Consider the following 26,223-nt stretch of genomic DNA (forward strand, 5'->3'; position numbering starts at 1 on the left):
AGTTTTTGCTAGCAGGGAATGATTTTTCTGTCTTATTTTATTTGGAAGGTGGGTTATTCTGAGTGAAACCTTAAGCCGTGTTTATCAGAGAGGGGCAGTCTGTTCTCATAAACCAGCGCCGGAGCAAAATATATCCCAGTGCTGTTCTGTCGGGACACGCAGTCATCTGTCGGCCCCGTGGCCTGTGCTGCCTAAATGCAATAGCAGCGTCACGAGTAGCTCTGGTATTTCTAAGTTAAAAAAGGGATTGGAGTACGCTTCGAATTCCAGTGATAAACTACAGGCATTTAGCAGCAGTTGATTATTTATTTTGCTCCAATTTTGCAAGAATGTTGCCGTTTGAAGTGTTACCTTTCAGCAAGGAGTGCAAATGTTGGTGCTTGCTGCTCTTACTTTCTGAACTGGAAATTGTTCAGCTGTTTACTGGTGATATGTTGACAAAAGTGGCAAGGAGGAGGGCTGCGTTCCTCGCTGAGCCAGCCTGTGCTCTACCGTGCTTTTGGAAAGCACAGATGCATATGTCATTTTCTGCCTCAAACCTTTCTTTTTTTTTTTTCTTTTTTTTTCCTCCTCCTTTCCCCCCTTGACTGCCAGCATCCTTGTGTTGGGTGACCCCTAACAGCTAGGGGTTGTGGTGACTGGATATACTGGAACGTGAAGCAGTCTTTTTAAAGCCGTTACAGAAGATTCAGTCAAGTAAAATTATTTGTGTCGTCGGAATAGGAAATGGAGGCTGGTTAATTTTAATGGCTTTATGAATTTACAAGATCTGAAAGGCAGGCAGGTACCAGAACACGTTGCTCTTCGCTTAATAGCGTGTTTGAGCAAAGACTGGCATTCTGCATCAGAAATGAAAATTTTAGGGTTTCTTGCAGTCTTTTGTCCTTCTGAATAAAGATGGAAATTCTGAACTAGGTAAAGAAACATATGGTTTTACCAGAAATGATTTCCTAGACTGATCAATTACTAGGAGATGTAATGAGAAATATTCTCCTTAGGGAAAGGAAGGAGGGATTGCCATTACATAATATCCCTTGGGAGAATTGCTGTATCGCGTAATGAGGTTGGTGATGGAGCATTTGGGGAAAATGCCTATGGATAGGAATTTGTTCTTCAGATTTCCATAAGCAAAACATATTACTGAAAAATAGGCTCGTTAAAAGTAGCACCCATACGTTCGTAGGTGGGTGCTTTGCCTCTACGCACGTTTCTTTTGTTCTCATAACTACTGTGTAAGAGGTTAGGTAACCGTAAGATTAAAACGTCCACAAAATGAGAGATGCTAGTGAATAATTTCCTTCCTTATTTAACGCCAAGGGTAAGCCATTAAGGGCTTACGTTCTGTTCTAGGCTTTGTTAAATTATTTCTGTGTATTGAAAATAGATCCTAAGGAAGAGAACATGTCTGGGCTTAATGGTGTAAACGCAAATGCCCTTGTCCTCGTGCTGGTGAAAATGAAATACGCAGAAATGCGTACATGTGATGTTGCGGATTCAGTAAAGCTTGGCGGCTGGCTACGTGTTTCCAGAGCCCTCGTAATATCCTAAGGATCGCCTGGGAGCTGACTTCCAGATGGAGGAGAGAGCGCTTGTTAAAAATGACTTAAAATATGGCCTTGCGTTTTTAGTAGCGGTTGCCTTAAACGGAAAAATAACTCATTTCCACACACCTGCCCTTCCGTGGGTTTCACGCTCGGAGTCTGGAGCGAGCGGCGAGCCTCCGGGAACCGCGCGCCGAGCCGGCCGGCAGCGCGGGAGGCGTGAAAACCAACCGAGGAAAAAGGTGACCGATCTTAACGCCTCCATCACTGCTGGGGAATTTCCCTAATTTGAGTCGCTCGTTGACAATCGGAGCGCCGGCGACGCCGGTAGTTTTTCAAGTGGCTTGCCCGGCTTTTGTCCCTGGAGTTCCGAGCGCGTTCCAGCTTTACGTCTTCCAGCTTTTTCGCGGCTTCCTCGGAGGATCGCCCGTGCGCGGAGCCCGGCAGCCGAGGCGGCGCGGTGACCCCGACGGCGGCCCCGCCGTGCCAGGCGGGTTTGCACAGCTATCGCTGGTTTTAGGAAGTTAAAGGTGCAATGGCCGTTTCCAAGTGCGGGCCCCGATTTCAGCGTTTCATTGATAATATTTTGTAGTATTTTGTGTGCCACCGTGTGGCAGCCGGGCCACATTGCAGCTCTTGAGGTGTGGTTTTTCCTAGGACGGGTGCAATTTTAAGTCTCCTCTCTCGATGGTTTTATTTTGTGCCTCAGTTCTCTGTCGGGATTCACCTCACGTCGACCCGGCTGCGAGGTCCTCGTCGCTGGAAATGCAAACCAGAGCGGTGGCTGCTTGCCGCTGGCCACTGTGCTGCTTTCAAAGTTTGAGGCGGGGCTTGGCTTTCCAAAAAGGTGGAAAATGGTGCTGGACTTGAGCGCTGAGGGTTTGCACGAAGGAATTAGTGACGTTTCCGCACCCTGTAGAAAAGGTCACCATCAAGGAAACTGAAAACAGAATCGTGGAATCGTTCAGGTTGGGAAAGCTCTTTAAGATCACCCAGTCCAACCATTAGCCTACACTGCCAAGCCCACACTAAACCAGTCAAGGGCAGAGTAGCAACCCCACGCCTCCTGGCTTGGTGGCTGGATCATTTATAATGAACGTAAAAAATATATGAGACTGGTGCTGGCAGAAGGGCTTGCTTGCAGGTGCTGGGGCTGGGGCGGCAATGCTGCTCGCCGCCCTGTCCCGTTTCCCTGGCAGAGTGTTAGAGATGGTGACACGAGCCGTCTCGCAGGCGCCGTTGCGCCTGGGAGCATCTCTCAAGGCAGCTAACGTCATTTTAAATGGGGAGAATGGCAACCCGTCATCGTTGGGCCCTGGAAACTTACACTAGGATGGTGCTGTTGACATGGGTATAGGCTAACGGGTTCTCCAGAACATCCATTTGTACCTTATATGGCTGCTTTGAAAGGGTTAAAGAGAAATGAAATGTGTGTTCTTTAATACTGTAAAATATAAACCTCGCTTTCTGGTGGGTGGTAGGAGAAGAGTTAGAGTTTACATGAAGACAGCGTTTCAAGGTGGCTGTTTACGTTGTTACCAAAGATATTTCTAGCTTGCTTACAAAATGAGATTTTTTTTTTTAAAAATATTTTTAATTTTGAAAGTACTCAGCCTAGCTTGTGTTCTTGTGGAAAAAATGTTACAGTTAAATTGCCGTGGAAGGTAGCTACAAGATTTTTAATATTGAATTAAAGCAAGCTGGGTACATTATTTGCCATAACATTTCTGTGGGGGGTAAAAAAACATCTGTACGTGGATGCTGTTTCTGCAGTAACTGCTGTACCGAAGGAGAATCAGGTACATAACGGGTATAAATCTTGGGAATTTTTTTTTCTTTCCCCCCTTGGAATAATCAACAATAAAAAGCATTCAGGCTGTTAAGATACCTGCAAGTAGATCCTTACTCCGAAGCTGTAGGTTATAAAGTTACGGTATAGTCTGCCTCCAAAATGGTTGGAAATCCTTCATAAATATCTCTTTACCACACTCCTTCTGTCTCCCTGGCTGACTGGCTCTCTAGCAGAGCCTTCCGTAGAGGGTGTACTGCAATCCTTCCGTGTTACTTCTTCGGCGCAGATTGCGCAGCAAGAAATAATTAGGAGATGAATTTTCACCTGTCACTGCCGATAATAGAGAACCTCGGTGCAGCGGCAGGGCTAGGAATTTGGGGAGCGGAAAAGCGTTTAACCCTGTCGTGATTGCTGCGGGGACCGGGCAGAAAATGGTTGCCAGAACATGACCTCCCTGCTCGCTGTCACGAGGAGGGAGACGCGGTTAGTCTTTCAGCTTCCTCCTCTCCCGCGAACGCTTCGCCTTTATCCGCGAGCGTGCGCTGTAAAATTCGCTCTGTGCCGCAACGGTGCCACACGCGCCTCGTGCTAATCAGCCCGGAGCAGACGTCGGAGACCTTTGTAGCCTAGTCTTTTAATTCAAATGCAGTTCTGTGGCTTTTCATGATTTCAATTCCCCATCTGACCGGTATTCCTCGTCTGCTAGGGAAGGGAGCGAACTAATGAAGATGGCTTCATTAGGCAGAGTGCAATTTAGCCCTTGCTTCTCTCCAACAAATGCAGCTGAAGAAACATCCCAGAAGTAACTGTGGTTTTGGTCTTCGGAGAAAGCAGAGCTGAGGTGTTTCTGCTCTCCTTCAAAATTAATTACTAGCACGCATCGGGTGAGCTTAAAAATGTAGCCTACCCTCCAAGGCGGCGAAAGTAAAATGGGAAGGAGAAAAACCCCAACACCTTTCCCCCTCCGCTTCTTTTTTTTTCTTTTTTTTTTTCTTTTGTGCTGAAGTTTAAATCTACAGTCTGTTGAAAATGTAATGGGAAACCAGCCTACAGAAAATGCCATTATTCATATCATCCTGAGCTCATTTATTTTATCTGCAATAGTAATGATAAGACAGGCTGCTTGGCAATGCTGATAAGCTGAGAAATATCTTAGAGCTATTTGTAAAAGTTAAAGCAGATCTTGGTACTGAGAGATAGGGAAACTGATGAGCCTTTGGGCAATCTGCAGAGCTGATAAAGATTTTAATAGGAAGGCCTCATTAGGATTAGGGAGAAGATCTATTATCTGGGATTTACACAACACAAACGGTGGGGCAACTTTAATTTTTGCTTCTTCGTGCATTCAGTGCTGTTGCTGAATGTGAAGCCTTTTAACTCTGATCCGGATCTCCTGGTGCGTTCAAGGAGCCGTCGCCAGCTGTGGGCTGAGCAAAGGCGGAAGGGCAGCCGGAGCGGGAACGCCTTTGCAGCACGTGAGAAATGCCAGAAAGCCGTCGTGTGCAGGCGCTGGTCAGCTTCCGGAGGCGCCGGAACAGAGCTGTTTGCGGGTGCCCGGGCGGGAGGCGCTCGCGGTAGCGTCTCTTCTCTGTTGTGGACAATATTGCTAATCTTTGGGCCCTGAAGAGCATCTTTAGAAAGAAATTAACCCGTTGCTGTTGTGCTGGTTCTCTGGACGGTGAGACTGAAATACTGTTACTGGAGCGGACGGCTTCTCTGCCCACCTCAGCCTAATGGGGTGCCAACTCCGAGTCCCACAGCCGTGGCTGTTCCATGAGTTGTGACGGCCGTACGGATAAAGGTGTTGCAGAGGAGCTGTCCCACAGCCGTGGCTTTTCCATGAGTTGTGACGGCCGTACGGATAAAGGTGTTGCAGAGGAGCTGTCTCCAGTGCCGCTGGAGTTGGTGTGGTAGGAGTGCTGTGCCAGGGTGACCCGATCGAGTGGGTTGGTAGTTACACAACAGGACTGATTTTGGCACCGTGTACCTTCTTACATGCGCGATGTACAAAACATTTGCTTTTTGAGGACCCTTAGCGTGTGCAAACACCTGTCACGTGGGCTCGGCCGTGTTATTCCTCATACTTAGCATGACATGTAAGGTGCATGTAAGCTGCTGAAAGAGCATGAGTTTATCCAGGGTTTACAGATGAATTTCATATTTTTTCTCAAGGATCATCCAGACCTTTTTTTGTGGTTGAACTGGATTGTAAAGCAGGAGGAGAAGCCACGCTGGAACATTCTTTGGTTTGCTTTCGAGGTCTAAGCCATGTCGTAGCCCGATTCTGCTAACCTACGGTTTGAACCATTTTTACACGCAGCTGACGAGATCTGGTTGCACCTCTAATGCAGGCGAAGGGTTTTGTTAGGTGATACTGTGCTGGCTGTGAAATGCCACTTGCGTGACCACACCTGCGTTCGGGAGCTGTCTGGTTTCTTCCTCGTGTGGAGCACACACGGGTACAGGAGTCTCGGCTTCTCCCCCATTTCCGTGGCACAGACCAAGTCCCCTCCTGCTGCTGGATCAAATAACCCTAGCAGGAACTGCAGTAACATTGCTTCCCTGGAAGAGGAGTATTTGGAAAGTATGATCTTGTGTTTTCAGTTGTCTTTAATGTGACGTAGCAGCCAAAAACCAAAAGGGAGCGCAGCACCGTGAGCCGCAGAGAAGCCTATTCCAGACCGTAGTTCAGGATCTGCTGGTTTCAACCAGTGGTTTCCTAGGGCCTGCGGTGGCCGGTGTAACGCTAGATTTAGCTCCGAGTATTCCATCTTCCACGTGCTTAAGGAACTTATCCGGAGCAGCTGCAGCTGTAATCCCCTCCCCGTGCCCTCGCTAGCGTGGAGACAGACGGGCAGGGCTGAGAGGAAAGCACCCTGCGACTGCTGCCCGGGACAGAAATAAATTTCTCATAGCGGGTTGGTGTCAGTTTATTGCAGCTTGTTCATAACAAGTCCCAGTTTATGTCAGCCAGCCAGTGTGGCCTCCTAAAGAACTAGCGCTATTTGCACGTAACATGTTGCTCCAGCAAGGCTGCCATTTGAGAAGTTTCTAATATTTATGTTTGATATGAATGAAACTTTTTGTTTTGTCTGTAGACCGCAACGGAACTGGAGCTGACTCGTATCAGGAGTGCCTTGATAACAAGCAAGGTATGAGATCAAGTCTCTCCAACATGGGCACTTGGGACTGATTTAGCTTGGTTTCTTGCAGCTGAATTGGTTGCTGTCTCTGTCTCTCTCACTCTGTCTCCCCTTTTTCCCCCTCCCTCCCTCCCTCGCTGTCTCCAAGCCAATTCACCGTTAACAGTTCCATGTCAGCTAACCTGTTAGCTCAGGTTCTCGTTACACGTTTGTGATAAGGCTTCTCGTTTCTAGCGCCCCGAGCCCTCTGTTAGTAAGGGAGGAAGCGGGAAGGTTGTGCAACAAAAGCAGCGTGCGCACTTGCTCGCAGCCACCCTCTTCCTTGAGGTTTAGGTGGACAGCCAAGCAGAGAAATGTCAAAGTTAAGGGAGGGCACGTGCTAGGCTGGGTTACCTTAACGTCAGACAGCCTGTGATAATTTGTGTGCTGACATGCTGACTCAGGCTCGTCCAGCCTGCTGTCTTCTCCTGTGGCAAAGTTGATAAGAGCTGGAGAAGTCTCTTGTGACTTACAAGGGAGCGATGATGGCGAGGGAGGAACCCGTTCTCCTTTTTCTGTAAGCACGGAAAGACGAGTCACATCAGTAGAAATGACAGTTGTAAAAGTATCTCGGAAACAGGACCCAAAGGCAAGGTTATTGATTTTGTATTTGGAAAAAGGGTTGTTGTCTTACGTTCTCTTCAGATGTCCTCTCTGAGAACTGCAGTTAGAAGTGCTGCTCCATTGCCATAGCCGTGTAGCGGGTGTTGAACCTTCTGGTAATCAGGGAGAACAAGCACCCTTCAGTCCAGAATCCCATTCATTACGAGCTGCATCAAAGAGCTAAGAGGAAATACTTACCCTCACCAGGCTAGAGGCGTCAGCTACGTGCCAGCTTTCTACCCTGCTGTTGACCCAGATCTGTGACAGTAGCTAAAACGATCATTTGCTGAAACTCTGACCCTTCTTGCATAATTTTCTAAAGCAGAACCAAGAAACACAAAAAAAACCCTGTCCCAGTTTTGGTGCTTGGTTGGGTTTAATTTTCCACTGGTGTCTTCACTTTCAGTATCCATCGATCAGTGTTATCTGTGCTTCAAGTCAAAGCTGCCGTGAAGTGCATTCCCCCTGCTGGTTTGGGGGTTGGGGGGGGGGGGGTATTCTGGGGGGGTTGGGGCTTTTTTTGCTTGTTTTGTTTCCCTCCTCAAAAAAAAAAAAAAAAAAAGAGAATTACGTTGTCTCTCTGGTGACCTTTATGCTCATCTTTTTTCGCTATTTTTCTCTACTGATTGTAGTAAATACCTAATCATTGCCAAGCTTTCATTTCAGAAGTTACAACTGGAAGACTAATGTGGAAGAACTGTAATCGATAATGGCTTTTTTATTAGATGAAGTTTAAAAGTCTTCCAGAGCGGTGTAATTCAGGATGCTCCTTTGATGAATAGGTAGTTCGTTTTTTGGGAGAACAGTTTTTTCCAGTAACGTTTTTCTAGTTGGCTGGGGGGATTTGTTCCATGTGACGTTTTGTAGAAAGCAACTGAGTTTCAGGTTTTAAAAAAAAAAAAAAAAATTGAGTATCCTCATTTTTGGAAACCAGCTGCAGCCCCTTTGATGTGCCAGTTCCCCTGGCTTCTCTGACAGGTGGTACTAAATGGCGGTCTATCCATCACTGTCTGTCAGTACCCTCGATTTTTCTCGTAGTGTGGTTTTTGGTGGGTTTCTTTCACTTTGTTGTTCACATGTGAACAAAGTGTGTCATTATAAGCACTTTCAGTCCGGTATGAGTTGGATCTGGTTTGGGTAATTTACCATGTCCGTGCTACATCAGCATGTTTAAAGCAACAACCTTTAAGAACGCAGAGGTTTAAAGGTAAAAGCGTACACAGTAACTTGCAGTCAGTCCCTTACTGTCCAATCTGCGTTACCTTCTGTGAGCACGCGGTAGAGTGGAATCCATCATTTGCAGCAATTTACGGAATATAAACTACACAGGTGACAGCGGACCCGTAATTCTGGTTGCTTTCTCTTATGTTCAAAACAAAACACCACCAATGGCTGAAAGTAGCAGTGGCTCTTTAAAAGTCTTAAATCTTCAAGCCATGTGAAATGCAATTGCCATGGCTTCTTTTTATAACAGCATGCTTGTCTCCTAGAAATTATGCTATAATGAGGTTTGGTTTATATATTTTACCCCTTTCCTCATTAAAGTGCTATCTCTCGGAAGAAGCGCTTTGTGTCTTGAAATACTGCGCGGTTAAAACGAAGGCAGGTTTATAAGGATTTAATGTACTTGGGAGCCAAGGTTTTGCAGCTTTATGGCAAAGATGTTTTAACAAAGGGCTTTATGGTAAGGGTGTGCTGTATTTTAGCCAGGCGGTTGCTCAAGGGAAAATTTTCAGTGTGAGCACGTCACGGCAGCAAGGAGAAATTCGGAGGGAAACAGGCCTCTGAGATCCAGTCACCGTCTTGGCTGATATTAAGTCTTAATTCTTTGCAATTTCAAGCCCTGCATTTTTTTTACCTCTTGGCTCAAGGAAGACAAAGTCTTGCGCCGTGTCATGCAACAACACGAGCAGGTCATTTAGGTTTCTCGTTTTAGTGCTCAAAGGCAGGGTGCAGGAGAGCACGCCAGGGACAGCCGCAGGTGCGATTATTCACACCTCCTCAGGATGGAGCTTGTTTTTTCAGCCTTTTCTCTCCAATATTCATTATTAAAATCATACCCTACAAGCAAGACTTTCTGAGTGTTTGGGGTTTGGAAGTGAAGAGGGCAGCAGCTCGGCGCAGTTGCCCATCCACCGCGGCAGAAGACGTGTCCTGGATCCGCCTGTTCCTCTGGGATGCAGTTAATACCCCACGGTTTCCTGAGAGCCAGGGGGTTCTGCCATGGAAAACAGGTATAAAATAACAACCAGACACAGTTGTTGCTGGAGCTTCTCAGTAGCAACTTGCTGTTATTATAAAGGTAACAATTGTGTTTTAAAGGTTAGGCAATGAGAAGCACTTGGCCAGGGCCTGGGTGGCGGCCAGGAGACGTAAGCTGACATCCTTGAAACGGTGCGTGGAGAGATGCTCTTGGGGACCCATTCCGAGTATTTCATGTTATCATTTGTAGCGCCTTCCCTTCCCCATAGAAAATTGTGTTATACTTTGCTTCGGCGGTCTTCTCTCCATCCCCCTGCCCTCAGGCGGGCTGGGAATGGGTGTCTCGCCCTGCTGGGCTCTAGCTTTCCAAGCAGAGCTACAGGTTCCTGCCAGAGGAACCCAACGCCTTTCACTTCTCCAACCTTCTCTTTCTCGCGGAGCGTCGTGGTTCTGTGTTATTTCCCCGCAGATGAATTGGTTGATGCGTTTCCAAGATGAACGTGGTTTCACCTTTCTGATGGCACTACTGTCTTCCTAGGACTCTTTAGATTTCTTTTCTGGTATCTCACACCACCTCCTAAATCCAGTACCGCTTATTGATTTTGGTAGCTCACCCGTAGAGGGAGGACATAGGTAATTTGGAGCAACGTTTGGGCGCAAGGAGGGAGGGTAGTTAATCTTGACAGTGGTCAAAATTTGGCCTCTGTCGCGAGGTTACGGAGGCCCGAGAGCTCCTCCCTGGGTTTGGGCTGTGGGTGGGTCTCAGGCGGGTTGCTGAGCGGTCATTAGAGGCATGGAGGTGTCTGCAGGATCAGGCTCGGTTTTGAAGTAGTAGCTCTGAACTGAAGAGTTTTCATCCTGTTCCCAGTCCCCTGGGCCGTGCAGTCCCAGCGTGTGTCATCGCCTGCTGGTCTCGATGCAACCGATGACCTTGTTTGTGTGAGCGCATTAGGCACAACATTAACGTCTAATTTGCCTGCTTCGAATTCGGGCAGGCTGTAATCAATCACCTGAACTCTCTTGACAGTGAATATGGCTGGATGGGGTGAGGAGAACAGATAAAAGGCACGCCTGGGCCAAAACTCTAGGAAATTGGAAAACTACTTGGGAGCCTGCGTAGCTGATGAAACCGTAGCTGTTGGTGGAAACGGGACCTTCACTGGAAAGCAAAGGCTGCAAACGCAAAATCTGTGGTCTTTGTAGAGGTCTGTTCAGCCTTCTGCCTGCCTGTTACATACCGGCGCGGTAAATGAGACCGCCAGGATACAGAGGCACCTTTTAGGAGATGTTACTGGGAGGAGTTCTAACCTATTCCAGTTTTTGGATCCCTTTTGAACCCCAGCAAGATTAGTTTCAGGATGGCAAAGATGAATTATGAGGCAGATAAATAAAAATGGCAGACTGGCGTGGCTGGATTGAAAAGTGCGGTCAAAACAGTTTTCTGTCACCGAAGATGTTATTTCCATTAAATATTTTGAGATTTTAATGTTGATTTCAGTGAAATTACCCTTGAAAACAGATTTCCTCCGAGCCTTTATTTTTATGTATTTGTTTTGGAACTACTTTAGGAGGCGGAAAAATGAAACTTTTGCTTCAAACAGTTTTTATGTTTTGAAATTGGCTTTTGTTACTGTATGAACAGTTTTTAAAATATTATTTATTATTTGTATTCCAGTCATGCCTGTGCACTCTAGTTATGGGCTAAACGTCATTTTGCTAACCGCAACGCAGACTGGAGGGGGGGGTCAGTTTCTGCCTGAAAAAGCTTTGGGTTTGTATTTCTGACTGGGGCTGCATTGATTGCCAGTGCCTATTTTAAAAAAAAAAAAAAAAACAACCCCAACACACAAAACCCCAACCAACTTCTCATTTTACAATATGTTGGCTGCCTTTTTGTTTAAAGAATTATAAATACATCAGCAGATTTTCCACAAAAACACATATGCTTTCTTCCTGATGAGCATGATGACGCACTGAGAATCCTTGCAAGAGGCCTTGAATCTCCTCCGAGCAGAGGATAGCGCTGAGGTCGAAATTGAAATTTTAAATAACTCTCTTCATTAAAAAAGATGCTGGTGGGGCCTTGTTAGCAGAAGAATTGCCATTTTCTGACTAATTTTTTTTTTTTGCCAGCATGGGAACAAAGAAAGAAAGGAGGAGGCAGAATAAAAGCCTGTGTGAGTGTACGTACAGAGGCTGCGGCTCTCTAAACTGGTAATGGTATCTGGAAAGAGTCCAGGCAGTTGTAAATATGAACTTTTGTCAATATTCCCCAAGCTGCTTTGGACTCTAGGGTGGGCTTTATTAGCTGAAGGTCACACCATTGTGCTGTCTCCCTCTCCTGAGACCTCTGATACCTTCCTGAAAGGACAGCCCATTATCCCTGGGCTTAGAAGCCGGCTTTCTCTTCAGCGGCGCTGAAGCTGATAAGCTTAAGAGGCATATTTCATCCCCCCACTGCTGCTTTCAGGAGACAAACAGTGTTTATCGTTCCCGATTAATTCCAGTTGAACAAAAAAATAAAATAGGAGGCATGTGTGTGTGCGCACGTGTGCGCACGCACAGAGGGACAGAGTTGACTTTTTTTTTTTTTAAGGCTGGTCTTCTTGCGTAACGTCAACGCGTCGCGCTGGCCGCGGCGAGCCGTGTCTGGTGCTGCCTCTTTGTTTTTCCTAGCTGGCGTGTCCAGAGATTGATTTAGTAACATGAGAGGATCCTGGGCTGCGATCGGTGTAAAGAGAAAGGGGGACGGGGTAGCAGCAGCCTGAGCATCGAGGTTGGAATTGATTTGTGGCAATTAAGCGTTCAGGTCTGCGAGAGCAGGACCACCCGCTGGGAGAGTGGCTTTCCATCACCTGCGGAAGATGAATGGCCCGAGGAGGGAGAGGGGCAGGGATTTTGTTCTCGGCTACCTGCAAAGAATCATAAAAAGACACCGTATCTCGCTTCTGTATCTTGCAGCCTGGTTCATCGCAGCTAAATCCCTTTGCTGGGAATTGTATGCAAGAGAGCTGGAAGCTAGAAACGCCGGTTGCTTCTGCTGCTTTGGTTTCTCCATTTCTCTCTTTGGATCCGGCTTGAAATTTGTCGGGAGGCGTCTTGCCGATTTTCTTGTTACTGCGATTTCAGTAGAAACGTCTTCCGTACGCAGCTCCCGGTTCCGTAGGGTTCCTTTGTTCCTTGTGCTGAGATTCAGAGCACAGAACGCAATGAATAACCTGCTGTCCCTCTTACCCTCCTGTGGCTCTGAAACGCCCAGGTAGCGTGCCCAGCGGCCGGGGCATCCGGGGCGGGAGCCCGTGCTGCCTGCTCCTCTGGCACGGCCGTGCCGCGCAGGACGCCGCGCCTGCCTCAGCCTTTCGAGTGGAAAGTGAGAATATTGGCGCCGCACGCGGTCCTGTTTGCTTGGATGACCACGTAGCTGCAGCCCAAGTTAGGCCTTTTGCAAAGGGCTCTGGCATTCCCTTCAGTTTTGTTGCGGTGTACTTGCCGAGGTTGAGGAGTGAGAGAAGAGATCGCGCATGGCTGAAAGGAGCCTGTTGATATCCGGACCAGAGGAGATGATATTTTACTCCGTAAAACTCTCAATTTTTCAGCCTTTTTTAAAAAAAAAAAAAAAAAAAGATAAAAAAATTAGAGAAAAAAAATTCCTGTGGTGCAGGAAGTGCTTTCTCTCACTTCGCTTTTTGTTCATACTGAACAGACGGGCCCCGGCAGCAGGTACGGGGCTTCGCCGCTCTGCCCCGTCTCCATCGCAGGGCTGCCGCTCATGCAGCGGCGCATCACGTGCTGCACCGGCCAAAAGCAAATCGGCTACTTAATGTGCGTTGCATCACATCTTTGTTTCGTTTGCCACATGGGTCGTGTTTAAACCAGAGTCTTGGTACTAGGGTTACAGCTAACTTCATTTTCTTTGCCGGAACAGACGGAGATAGAACAATATTAAAAATAATTTTACAAAACGATGTTTACTTCTTGCCAGTGAGGACCACGTTTAAAGATGGATTTCGCTATTATGGCTCCAGCGCTAGTGTAAACAGGGTGTAATGGGAAAGGCTGTAAAATAATAGGGCTATCGGTCATCTTCGGCGGAAAAGGAATTTCCATAACACATTTCAAACCGGAACAGATCCGAAGCTTCGGCTGACCAAACACAAGTGGCGTTTCCATTTCAAAGTTTATATAGTAGCATGAAATGGGAGTGGTGGGCCTCTGGTATTACTTTTTTCAAAGGTAGACTGCACAAGCCTGTGTGAATTGGGGGCACTTTTGGTCTGTGGATTGGGTTAAGCTTGTCATTCCTCACATGTGTCGTGGTTTAAATGAACCTCCTGAAATATGCCACAGACTGCTTTTTAAGGGCAAAGTGGATTTGAGGGAGCAAATTACTTTGAAATTAGTGAAAGGTTCTGAAGCTACGGATATGGCTCATTCTCCAGATCGGTTAACATGGTGGAAAGATTTTTTAGTCCAGTGGTGCACCATGGACTGCAGTAGGGTACGTACTTGCTCGGCCCTGAGTTTGGTGATAAGTGAAATGTTAATATGTGCTTGGCAGAGCAAGCTCTTAATTTCCCTTAAAATGGAGGGGGCAGAAATTACATCATTGGACAAGATGCCTTTGGGCTACTGCCCGCCGTTAGGTATGTCCTAGACAAGATTTATTTACTTGGTGCGGACGGATTATTTCCCGTTCCCTCCCTGAATCTGGTCTGCAGTAGCTGTTAGCCAAAGAGCTTTCCACCGCCTGTATCGCAGGAGGCATTTTTTTAGTTCTTGTTGAAATATGAAGCTCCCTTCCTTTATTAAAATTAAGAACCACTTTCTCACATGGCAAAGTGGTAATAAAGACTGAAATTGGATCTATAACTTCATGAAAAGAAAAAGAATTTTTTTTAAGACAAATCATGCATGGTAATACCTCCATTGTTCTCTCGCTGTGTTCTTTGTATCGCTTAACTCCCTGCGAACAAAGAACCCATAACTGGAATTGTAAAAATAATCCAGGCATTTAAGTCAAAACTCAAAAGGCCCTTGGGAATCTCATGCAAAGGTGTGCCCTTGAAATGGTGGTTTATGAATTGTCTGAACAGGTTTGAACATCCTGGCCCTGAGGAAATCTATGGGAATTCTGCCGCTGACTGCGGTGGGGTCAGGATTTCACACTTCGCGCTTTGTACGTACTGCCGGGCATTGAGCAGAGCCGTCTTTCAGTCTTTGAGAAAGTCTGACTCCCTCCTCACAAGCAGGCGGGAGATTTTCTAGTTGGTTGCACTTGTGAATTCTAGTTAAGGGAGTTACTTTTGGTCCCCCTATCTTTGTCACTTACTTAAACAAACATGCAAACTGGTAACATGCACTTGCTCGGGCTTCAGCAGCAAGTGCATCCTGAAGATCTCTTGTTACTGATCTAGAACTTGGACTGGTTGGGAAAGTGGGTTTAAGCTAAAGCTCAGCCCTGCTGAAATGAAACCATTTGGGCAGAAAGATGGGAAATGTTATTCCCAGTTGCCATTCAGATGTCTGAACCCAGCTAGTTTGAAGTATGAAGGTTCGTTCTCTGAGCCTGAACACAGATCAGTATGGAAGTCGTATTGTAAATTGAAGCAGTGAGTACTTTTTCACTAGCTTATTGCAAAATAATGTGTTTGTAAAAGTACAGGTCTATCCAGGGTCAAAGACACTGGGAAAGGAAGGTTCTTAAATGACCGGTGAGGGAATGAGTCAAAAATTTGTGTGCAGATTTAGCTAACCAAGGCCCTTCGACACGTGCTTGAACGTAGAAGTTAGCCCTCTTTGGGCAGGAGGTTGAGCCAGACGACCTCTCCGAGTCCCGCCACTTAAGTGACGCGGTGGTTCTCTGGTTGGATGTCTCACGCCTGCCAGGGTGTTTGAGCAAACCACTGGATTGCCTGACCCTGATCAGTGTAAACATGGCCATCATCTTCCTCTGTTGTCACAGTCCAGGGAGAGGAGAGGAGAGGAGAGTCACCAGAGTTGTAGCAAATTCCCCTTTGTCCTCAGTCTTCCAAATTCATGGTGTGGTGGCCAATGACATCATCTGTTGTTTGAGAACTGCCGTTGATGGAGTAAGCTCTGTGTATAATGAAAAACAAAAACCAGAGAAACCATAATCCCAAAAAACATGATCCAGGGCCCCAAGAAAATTGGAACACTTAAGTTACCTAATCATAGTTCTCCATCAAGAGAAAAAGTTTAGGAAAAATTATTAGGAAGAAACCTTCTAAGCTTTCAGCAACAATATCCCGCAGACTGTTGTCAATCCAAAGTAATCCCACAAAGCTCAACAAACTGACTTCTAGTGAACTTGTCTGTAATTAATGCTAGTAGAATTTGTATCAAAAAAGTGGGCTGCGTGCCCCTCGTGTTACTATCAGTAGTTGGAAGGGAGAGTTGGAAAGCTATATCCTGTGTACAGCACGAAGGTTTATTTAGGCTTCTCTGCCGCTCAGGGGATCGCAGAAATGCTGCAGTGGCTGAAAGATTGGCTTTAACTTTTCCGTGTGTAGCTGTAATGGAATGTGCAAAAACTTAGAAATTCCTTGAAGGTGCCTGGAGAGACCCAGCCGTGGTTGTCAGCAGGAATGTGTGTTGAAAGCTGCTCAAGAGAGGGACGTTGCTTAGAATAGTTTGCAAAAAAGTAACAATCACGACTCAGTATGGACAATTAGAAAATGTTAGGAGTAAATGGTTAATTTTTCCCACCTTTTTCTCGCCCAAACACAGCTAACAGACACTTTTTAAAAAAAAAAAAAAAAAAAAAAGCTTGGTTGTTCCTCAGTGTAGCTGTGTCTTGAGGGCTTTCCTTAATGAGCTGTCTCCTTCTGTCCAGTATGGAGAGAAACAAAAGAGCTAGAGACCTTCCGTTGTCCCCATGTGATTTTAATCTGATTCATTCATTCCTAATCATCCTGAAGGATTATAAAAACAAAACCTGTTAAATCTTGGTTCTTACTTCTTTTCTTTCTCTCCCAAACATCTTCATTTGTTCTTTTATCATGTTGCATTTCTTTACCCGTGAATCAGCTGCCTTTTAATTTTCTTTCTATATAACAGAAGTGGGGCGGGAGGGGAGGGGGGTGACGGGAGTGCTGCTTTCTTTGATTCCTTTGACACACAAGTGTTCCTTGGCCTTTCATAGCGAGGAGTGGGTGCAGCTCTTGAACAAATTGGACCTACTTGTTTGCTGGCCTAGGCCATCTTGTTATCCAGCCAGCTGTGTTTTGATCTTGGAGGGCCGTTTGAAGATTAAATTGAGACATCTTTTGTTACTATTAAGTGCAGTAATTAAATCAGCTCAGTGTTATTTAAGTGCGGAAAATGTCGCTTCGCTGGCCCATGGGTGCCTGAAGTTGCCATTAGACAGCTGTGTTGCTTCCAGTACTAATGATGAAGAGGTAGGAGAAAAGAGCCAAGTGCTCTCTAAATAATTTTCAACTCTTTCTGGGTTACGCCGGATCCCCTCCCCACCTTCTTGTGTGACGTTTCCCCCCATCTCTTCTCGATTCATGAAGAAGAAGGGTTTTGAGAGGGAACTCGAGCTTTTGTGGGTGGAGAGCTGGAAGCGAGCAGGCTGTCCTGAGCAGAGCGGTGGCGTGGAACGGCACGGGTGAAATGTGCGGCCACGTTCCCTGGATCCATCTCTGAGATTGCGCGTTGTTGGCTCTCTGAATGACCAGGGAGGCTGGGCTAGCAGGATGGATGCAGTAAATGAGCAAAGTTGGCTGCTTCCCCCCTGCCTGCGTAGGGGGGAGCCTGCCAGTCAGGTCGAGCGCGGCGAGGACGTTTGTTCCCTCGGGGTCGTTGCAATGCAGTTTGCTGGGGAAGGCTGGCCTGGCTGTGAAGCGGTGGCACCTGGGAGATGTGAGCTCTGGCTCAGGCCAGGGCTGGTATCGTTCAGAGGTCACCAGGGGCTTACCAGGGTGCGAGATGGTCGCCCTTACCCGGCCCCCTCTGCCTTCTGCTCGCCGAGCAGCTGGCTTTGGGAGAAGTGGCTGGAGGTGGTGATTGGCAGCAGGGAGCGGGGCAGAGAGAACGCGAGATCCTCGGTGGGAGAAGCGGTTCTTCGGAGGTCGAGTGTGTTTTAATGCCGGGTTAAGTTGCGCGGCACCGTCGGTTCCCTGCTGCCGGCAGCGCTGATCGCTCGAGCGTTGCCTTGCTCTTTCCCATCGCGCCCTTGAGAAGCCCCGTCGAACCTCCGGCGCGCAGCTGGGCGTACAGCTCGCTGCTCTCGTGGTTCCCACGCCGAAATTCAGCAGCGCTCGCTTCTTGATGGGGGAGCAGCAGGCAGGGTGGCCCACGGCCCCTTTCGGCTACCGGGCTGCCCGCCGAGGCGGAGCGGCACGCTCCCTCCCCGAGCCCGCGCTCCCTCTCCGAGCCCGCGCTCCAGCCTTGCTTCCGAGCCGTCTTGTTTGTCCGCCCTCCCGGATGCGCCCGACTCTCCGGCTTCCATCTCCAGTAATTGCCCAGCAACATCTATTTGCATTGCTTTGTCCGCTTCTGTGTTTTATAGAGGGGGAAGTGTATTTGCACTTCGTGAGTGTTTTTGAGCTGCGGCAAGGGCAGAAGTATGGCAGATGGGTGGGGATGAGAGAATCGGGAGCATGATGAATCTGTTTTCCTTACCTTGTTTAAAATTGCCTGTTAAAATTCAGCAGCCGCACCTCCGATCAGCCTAATGGTGTCTGCCATGTTGTGAATACCCAGTCATTAGTTGGCCCAATTCATGCGTGCTGAGGTGGGAGGGTGATGTGAATGCAAAGGAGATGGAGAGAAGGGGGGGGGGGGGGGGGCAGAGGAAGGAAGGGGGAGAAGCTTGGTAATACAGTGACAATGAAACATACGGTAGTCACACTGGAAAACTTTCTCCTTCATTAGCAGGGATCTGTTGAGTTTCTGCTCACATTAGGGTAATTAACACAAGTACAGATTGTTGAACATCTGTGCAGTTTAACTATATGGCCGGTTCCCAGGCTTTAAACAGGGCTGTGAGGAGCCAAATGCAAAGCAGTATGAAAAGCCCACACACTATTCATTTTACTGAAATTAGCATTTCTGGATGAAAGCTGATGTTGCATGTCGGCTATAAATTTTCTCTGGTCCGTTGCCAGGTTGGCTAATGATCTGAGGTTAGTGTTTGTTAATAATTTTTTTTAAAATTTGTTACTTTTAATATTCTGGAGGGGAAGTTTCTACCTCGCTCTTCTTTTCTTAAAAGGCAAACCAAAAAGCGAGCGGAACAAAGCATATGGGTATATTATATCTAATGTGCTTCTAATCTTTTTCCAGTGGAAGCCCAGGAAGGAATTCCTGGTTCGGCCTCCATCGGGGGCTGTTGGCTTCGGGGAACCACCAAGGCTTTTTAATATTTCTGACCAAACCGTGGTTTTAATTTGCTCGCCTCGTAAATGCCTGGGAGGCTCTGCTTACGACGCGTTGTAGATACGAGCTGTGTAAATAAAACGCAGAGTTTTGTCTGCAGGACGGCGGCTGGGCGCGCGTTGCTCCTCCGCACATCAGCAGCCCGCAACCCGCTGCGCAAAGGTAAAGCTGTGTTGACGGAGAGCCTTCTGCGTTGGTTATCCCGGAGGACTGTTGCGTTGCTGCGGCATCTTGAAGCTTCCTCCTTGCTCATTTTCACCTTGCCAGCTGAGAGCATCTGGGCCACGAGGCTTGACAGGCTCTTGAGCGTAATGGCTAGCAGCAGCGAGTTCTCCGCAGAGAGCCCTTCACACCGCAATTGCCTCTTAAGCCTTGGTCCATCGGAGCCAATGCTCATTGGCCTTCAGGCTGCATTGCAAGACCACTTAATACTTTGGGTTTTTTTCCTTCTTTTTCCCCGTGTGGATAGGGACGGGCCAGTTTTTCCTGTAACGGATGATTTGTGAAGCCTTCTTCACGTGGCTTTCCTGACACTGATAATTCGTGGTCATGTTTCTGATAGCGGATTTTAAGCATCTTTTCGCTTTGCACCTAGAAACTTTCACTGGGAGGTTCTGACCAGCGGTTTCAACACATGACCATCCACAATTTTCTCCTCTTGATGCGATTCCCCTTGTGACTTTTTTCTAGGCGACTTTTGGTGTTTTGCAGTGTTCCCAGTTGTGTATTCACTTGGGTGTTCTGGCTGTGCCTGTGCTTAAGCCTATGAGCAATACAACTGCATACCTGAATATGCAAACACACCTGGTTTTGTATACAATTAAATTAAACAAATTTGTACCACGCTAGGAACTTTCTGTGAAAGTGGCTGTGCGTTTGAACCAAAGTGTGAAGGGTGTGCCAGGAACCATAAAACCTTACAATTCAAAAGTGCAGGGCGCAGGGGTCCTGCATCGTGAAGACATAGGCTTTTTTTTATTAGTCATGTTATCTCTTTCAGATACAGGTTTTAACATATGATGAAACAGAAATTTAAAAAAAAAAAAGACAACCAGATTTTTTCCAGAAGCAGAATTGCTGATAGGTGGATAGCCCTTATAGCTGGGACAATTAGTGCACCATGTGTGTCAGGGAATTTTATTCTAATGGAGAAGACGTTCATGTGTGAAGATAAAAAGCCTACCAATGTGCATAAAAATAATAATCCTCATTAGCACTATTTTGTCCCTGCTGTTTTCACTAAGCAAAAAAATTTTGTTCATGGTGGGTTTTTTTAAATGTAATCCGTGTGGGGTGATGTGAACAGACCTGACCTTTGAAACCCTACTTACATTTTAAAAGGTTTGTATATTTTTTTTTTTGTTTAATTGGGAAAGGAAGGGACTTGGTGGCTTGGAGGAAATGTAACTCTTGCCAAGAGCGCAGTGCTTCGGTCCCTTCGTTCACCTCGGCTCCTGCTCCGTAATGGTTTACGCTCCAGCCAGACTTTAACTTGGCATCACTTGAAGTTGTTGGTGAAATTGTTGCCGTCGCACCCACCAGCTCCGCCTCAGTCTGCTGACAAACATCAGAGCTTGCAGAACTTTGTATTCTTCGTGACCAAAAAAACCTTCTGGGACCAAAATGCAGGTTTCAAATTCAGTCCTGCGAATGTCTGGGCTTCAGGAGCACCGTCACCCACATGGCTGTAAGACAGCCCGTAAATACTGTGCTCAGTTTGTCATTGCAGGATCACGTTCCAGGGTGAAGGTGTCCCCACAAGGCAGACTTGCTGAATCATAGAAAACCTTGCAAGTTTATTTTTTGAAGCACTAATTTAGTTAATCTAGTCCAAAGGGAAATTCAGGCTGGCCTACTTACTCTTGTAACAGTTTTGCAGATAATTATTTGTGTGGGTGCACACGGGCGCACACCAGCTTAGAAAAAGAAAAATTGTTTGAGTGAAATGTTTATCCACATTTGATTTCTTACCCTGTCCATAAGGGATGTCGGAAGGCGGCACGTTGTATGGTAACACCAAGGGGCACGTATAGCTCAGAGGGCATCTCTTACAAGAAGGTGAGCGAGGGCACTTGCCCTTTCAGAGAAGGGAATGCAGTGAATGGAGCGTTGAGATTTCCTCTGCGGTAGTCTTGCCAAAAGGGTCCTGACCCTTTGGTGAAGAAATATTTGTTTAAGCCTAAATTGGAGGGGAAAAAAAAAAGTCTTTTTCAAAAGAAAGGAAGGCGTTTTACCTGGTTTTATACAATCATATCTTAAACCAATGAATTAGCCCCATGTAGACAAGTCTGAGGACAGACCAGAAGAGTGAAAGGAGGAGGAAGAATTGTTGGAAGAGACTGGATTTCAGGGAGGTGAGAGAGGGAGTTTCCATGGGACACTTCCCTCTCCTTGAGCATGAGTTATAATATTCCAGCAGCTGTAAAACTGAAGAATGCAATGTATGGTTGGGGTAGGGGGGTGTTGACATTTGGTGTTAAGAAGATTGCTCCAGAAGTTTAGGTACTTGATCTATGGGAACGCAAGTATGAAAATATTCCCGTGCATTGTTTGTCGTTCTCTGCGCCGATGGCGAGAGGGTGGGAGCGGGCCATGCTGACAGGTTTTTGACATGTGCGAGCGCTGCCTAGTTCAAGAAGGTGCAACATGAGAAATTGTTTAAATTAATCACAGTGTTACTGTGTAAAACTGTTTGTTTTTTTCCTGGACTTGCTGTTAGTCAGTGTTACTTTGAGTAGTGGCAGAATTGTCACTTCAAGTTGATGAGGATGTTCAGTCTTATCAAGGTTAACATCCGTGCTCCCTAGATTTGTACCCCATGTATCTCTGCTTGGATTTTATTTGGTCTCATTCTGGGAAAACCCAGCTCTATGCAAGGGAGTCATGCTCGGAGCGGGGGGTGGGGGAAGTGTTGAAACAAACAGCCAAACCTGGATTATTTTCACTAACTACTAGTCAGAAACCAAAGTCACCTATCTGGGTGTGTGGAAGTGAACCATGAAATTAAAGGGCTGCTGTATCTGCAGATACACTCCCTAAATGAAACAAAATTTTCCTTTATTAATACCCCCGCTCCACCTCAGCCCTACTTAAGAATATTTCCTACAGACTGGACTTAAAATGCCTGTTCTGTTCCTGAAGAGCAGAAAATGGCAATGCATCCAGAGAAGTGCTTTCAGAATTTTGTAAGATAGCAAAAACGGTGGCTGGTGAAACAGAGCTTTCAGCCTTCAGTTGCACAGCTGTATCTGAGACCGCAAATACTAATTTTGCTTGCAGTGGGACTACTTGTAATTATTTTTCTAGCAGATTTTTCCAGCGTGTACGCTGCGTATCCCTCCCTGGCTGGGAGGCTGTAGGGCACGCACTGAGAAACCTGAGGACATCATTTTGAAGGACTCCCCAAGTTTCCTTGGAGGTTTCATTTCATTCATCGCTAAACTAACTTGTGCGAAGCAGCAAGTTCTCTTGTTCTCCTACGCGATCGCTTCGAACGGGTAGTGGCATTTATTTAAATATACTTAAAAGAAGCTCAGAGGACTTGAGGCTGTTGCTTTAGCTAGGCTGCATGTCCTCAGCCAGCGCTCAGACCTTTATCAGACCCCAAACGGAGTGCGTCTCGCTAACCTTGCAGTTGCGCGGTTGGAATTCTCTCCGTTGCGTAGCTGGGAACGCCGAGGCAGATTGGAAACCACTTGCCACGGGCCACCTAATGCTGACAATAGACCACACGGTCCCTTAGCCTCTTCCCGTGCCAAAACCATTCTCTTGTGGTCTGCGTATGGAAAAACCGGAGCAGAGCGAGCGGAGAGTGGTATTTGTTGTGATAACAATGTGCGTTCGGTCCCGAAAGGCCATCGGACAGCGACGGATGCGTCGCGGCGGAATGAAGAGCGCCAGGCGATGGGCAGGAGAGGCTGAAATGGTCGCTGTCGCGTGCGGAGGCGGACGGGGAGCTCGCAGGCGGCGAGATGAAGCCGGCGGCGTGCGCAGGGTCCGTCAGCCCCTGCGCCAGGCAGCCCATTTGCATTCTTCTGTCAGGGGGCTGGAAGCTGCCACGGAGCAGTTTATGCTCCAGCCCGCTCTGGCCTTGAATTATGCATGACCAATTTATCATGCCCCCAGCTGAAAAACTAATTGTGTCCCTGGGATATATTTACTAGAAATTGTAGTTTGCTGTGCTGGGGTCCCCAGAGTGTCCGGCAGAGCAAATGACTGGGAAGTCAGAGCGTGTTCAGAACAGGACTCCTGGCTCCGACGGAGCCACCGTGCCGTTGATAGATTTTTCACTTCGATTGCCTTTCTGAGGGTTTCCCCCCCTCCTTCCTATTTTTCTTACACTGCATTACACTTAATCGGGCTGCAGGAGTCCTTCCAGTAGTCTTCAGTATCAAAAAGCACACCGATGTGCCTGGCAAAAAGGCAATTTATTCAGGAAATGCCAGCCGGGTTGGGGCGAAGGGGGCTGGTTTCTTCTGTGTGTGGCTTTTCTTTTTCTTTTTTTTTTTTTTTTTATAAGCGCAGTGTGGCTTCATGTAATGTCTCCAATTACCATGAACATCCCCTCCCTCTCCAGGTCTGGAGTGATGAGATTCCCTAATTACTGTCATTTGAATGAGAGGTTGGGGAGGAGAGGATTTCTTTTCCTCATACAGAGCTCGTGGGGTGGGCTTAAGCTTGCAAATGGCATTACCGCTGGGTCTGGCGAGGGAGCATGGGATGCCCCAAAACGAATTTCTCGGCGATGAAATGCCAGCTGTCAAACCTGCATCTGGCTGTAAACCCTCTCGTAAGGTAGAGCTGAGCCGTAAAGATCAGAGGTGGGGGCGAGGTTGGAAAGGGAAGGAGCTAATTCGCTGATAAATTAATCACCGAGTTCTGTCTGTCCTCCCCCACTTGTCGCGGGAGGAGGATGTCAAGGAGTTGATCACAATGAAGGAGTCAACAGTAGCGCGACTTCAGCGGCGGACGAGCCCTCTGCAATCCTGTGCTCCCTTTTTATCCTCCTTGCCCGGTCTTGCACAGCTCCGCCGAAAGCCATTCGCAGCGAGGAGCCGGCGTCTCCCAGGACGGTGGGAGCCGTGCCAGCTGCTGTCCGCACGGCTTCCCCGCCGGCAGCGCAGGACCATCGGCCGGGAGGCCTGCTTCTCCCAGAGGCTGCGGGACTGCAGGCTGCGACTTCGGAGCGAGGGATCGCTCCTCTTCCGCGACGGGCGGGAGCCTTTCTTAGGGCCGTACGCTCCACGGCCGGGCTGTGCTCTCCCACCGCTTTAATGGGATTCGGGGCACGTCCGCTGGAGGGGAGAGCTGTAGGAAGTTAATTGGGCTGCAATAAAGGTGCTGGCAGAGGTGCCTTCCTAAGTAAATTCAAGATGTACGAAGTAGTTTGTGGAAACTATTTGCAGCGAGCGTGTGCATGGGAAGTCGAAAGAAGTGAAGATGGTTTTATTTTATGTTGTTTCTGAATGTCACAGATCTGGATCAGCTCTTAAACGTTCAAAAGCTCTCTACAGCTTCCTTCCTTCCAGTTCCCCAAATTTGTATTCATCATCAGTTCCCCGAAAAGATTTGGTGAAAAGATTTTGTTGAGGTGACTTACACGTCTGGCTGCAGAAAAAAGTAGAGCAGATCTGCTGTGTGATGAAACCGTGCTCCTTTTTGCTGAAATATGTGGTGCAGCCAGCGTAAACGTAGAGCCGAAGCTTGTAAAATCGTGTCAGAGAGAGGGCATGAACAGGTTTTTCCCTGAATGCAGCTAGCCAGAGCAAAACCAAGACTACCAGAGTTGAAGGTTGGCGCGGACTACCAAATCGGGACTAGCCATACTGCATCTCCTCAAACCCTGGTGAACTGGGCACGAGTCTGGGGACCGTGTCCTCCGAGGATCCAGCCCCTGCTTTGCTGCCTTTGAGCTGCTGCATCCCCTCATTTCCGGAGGGCAGTGGGCTGGTCACGGAGCCCAGCGCTTCAGTGGGTCTCCATGGCAGGGAGGCAAAGGAAATTTTTAAGCCGAGTTGTACAGACTACGTTGCGGTCTGTTTTTCTGGAGGGTGTTGTAGCAGTTCTGAAATTACTGTGCTTTTGAGCAGCGGGGGGAACGCAAGAAAGACAGGCTGGGAGATAGGATGGAGAACACTTTCATGTCGCAGCGGTTGTACCATTAAGGAAAGGGTGGGGTAGGAGACAATACGCATCGCAGCAGCTTTTGTTCGTCTTTTTAGCTGCAGCAGCTCAGTGTCTGGGTGCTTTTGCCCTTGTGTTCTTCAAACGAAACACATCAGCGAGTCCAGGTTATGCTCCTTTTGCTGGCGGTTCTTATTAGCTTGTTAATGATCTTCCTCGGTTTTAAGTGCCTACAAATGCGAGTTCTCAGATAACTTGGGTTCAGGGCAGCTGTCCTTGGCAGGGTGTCCTGGTTTCTCCTATGAAAATCTTCCATGTTTTGTTCTCTTCCAGCCCCTGTTAACTTGTCATTATAAACTGAGGAAAAAACCGCTGGCACTGTGTTGCCTTACGGATATTGTTCTTCCCTGAACCTGCCTCCTGTGCGCCTTCCAAGGGAGCTTGTCTGTCTGGCAATTGACAGCTTCTGAGGAGCTCTGCTGGGCTGGTTTTCTTTTTTTTTCCTCCATTTTATTATTCAGGCCCTTTTGGCTTTGCTGCTTTTTTCCAGTCCGTCGCCGTGCTGCGCTCGAGCTGCCCGAGCTGTTTGGTTTTCTCCCGGTTGCTTTGCCGCTGCTGTGGCTGAGGTGGGACGAGGAGCTGCGAGCGCTGTGCGGGAAGGGTCGGGTGCGGGGGAACCCGAAAACAAGCCACGGCAGCGGCCCAGAAGATGAAAATAAGGTGGTGGAACTGGGGCAAAACAGAAGTCAACGTTTTGTTTTATAAGCGGCTACGTGACACAAACTGGCCGTCCCCTCACTCTTAGTTTCTTCTCACCCGAAGATTCTGTCCTCCATCCTTTTCTTCTTCCTTCTCTCTCCCTCCTGCAGCTGGGATACACTTGGATTTTCATTTGCTCCTGTGCTTGAAGTTAGGTAAATAGTTAGAGAAGAACAAGTTCAGCAAAGAGAGAGGGGGTTTACGTGCCTTTTTAAGAAGGGGAATTTTTTTTTTATTCATGCTTAAGGGTTAAGGTAGATTACGCCAACATCAGCTTCAACTTAAACATAGGACTTGCTAGCACAGTTTCAAATCGTTGTGAACGCAGTCGGCTAAAACACCATTCTGGTTTGGCAGATTTGTAGTGGGGGGGAGAGGATGTTGAGCCCCATGTCCTCAGGACGATGTGCTTCTAAGTGTCAGCACGTTCCTCCCGGTCAGGAACAAGAACTAAGAAAAATATAGGGGAAAAAGGGCAACGCGTTTTTCTCGTGATAAAGCTGTGGAAGCATCTCTGGAGACATGTGCCCGTACAGTGGCACATCCATATCCCTGGCTTAGGGAGCTGTGGAGGAATTCTGAGGGGGATGCGGGAGAATAAACCTCGCCGCTCTAAGCA

The 26,223-nt window shown here is 47.5% G+C and overlaps 1 protein-coding gene across 1 annotated transcript in view; it reads left to right on the forward strand.

Annotated features, from left to right (window-relative positions):
* The window catches only part of FBRSL1 (fibrosin like 1), a 560,052-nt gene that overhangs the window by 451,943 nt on the left and 81,886 nt on the right, over positions 1-26,223 (forward strand). The window contains exon 6 of the mRNA XM_075718432.1: positions 6,432-6,485. Within this exon, the coding sequence (XP_075574547.1) occupies positions 6,432-6,485 (54 nt within the window). The remainder of the gene's footprint in view (positions 1-6,431; positions 6,486-26,223) is intronic.

Source organism: Pelecanus crispus, chromosome 11, assembly GCF_030463565.1.
Source record: "Pelecanus crispus isolate bPelCri1 chromosome 11, bPelCri1.pri, whole genome shotgun sequence".
Lineage (NCBI taxonomy): Eukaryota > Metazoa > Chordata > Aves > Pelecaniformes > Pelecanidae > Pelecanus > Pelecanus crispus.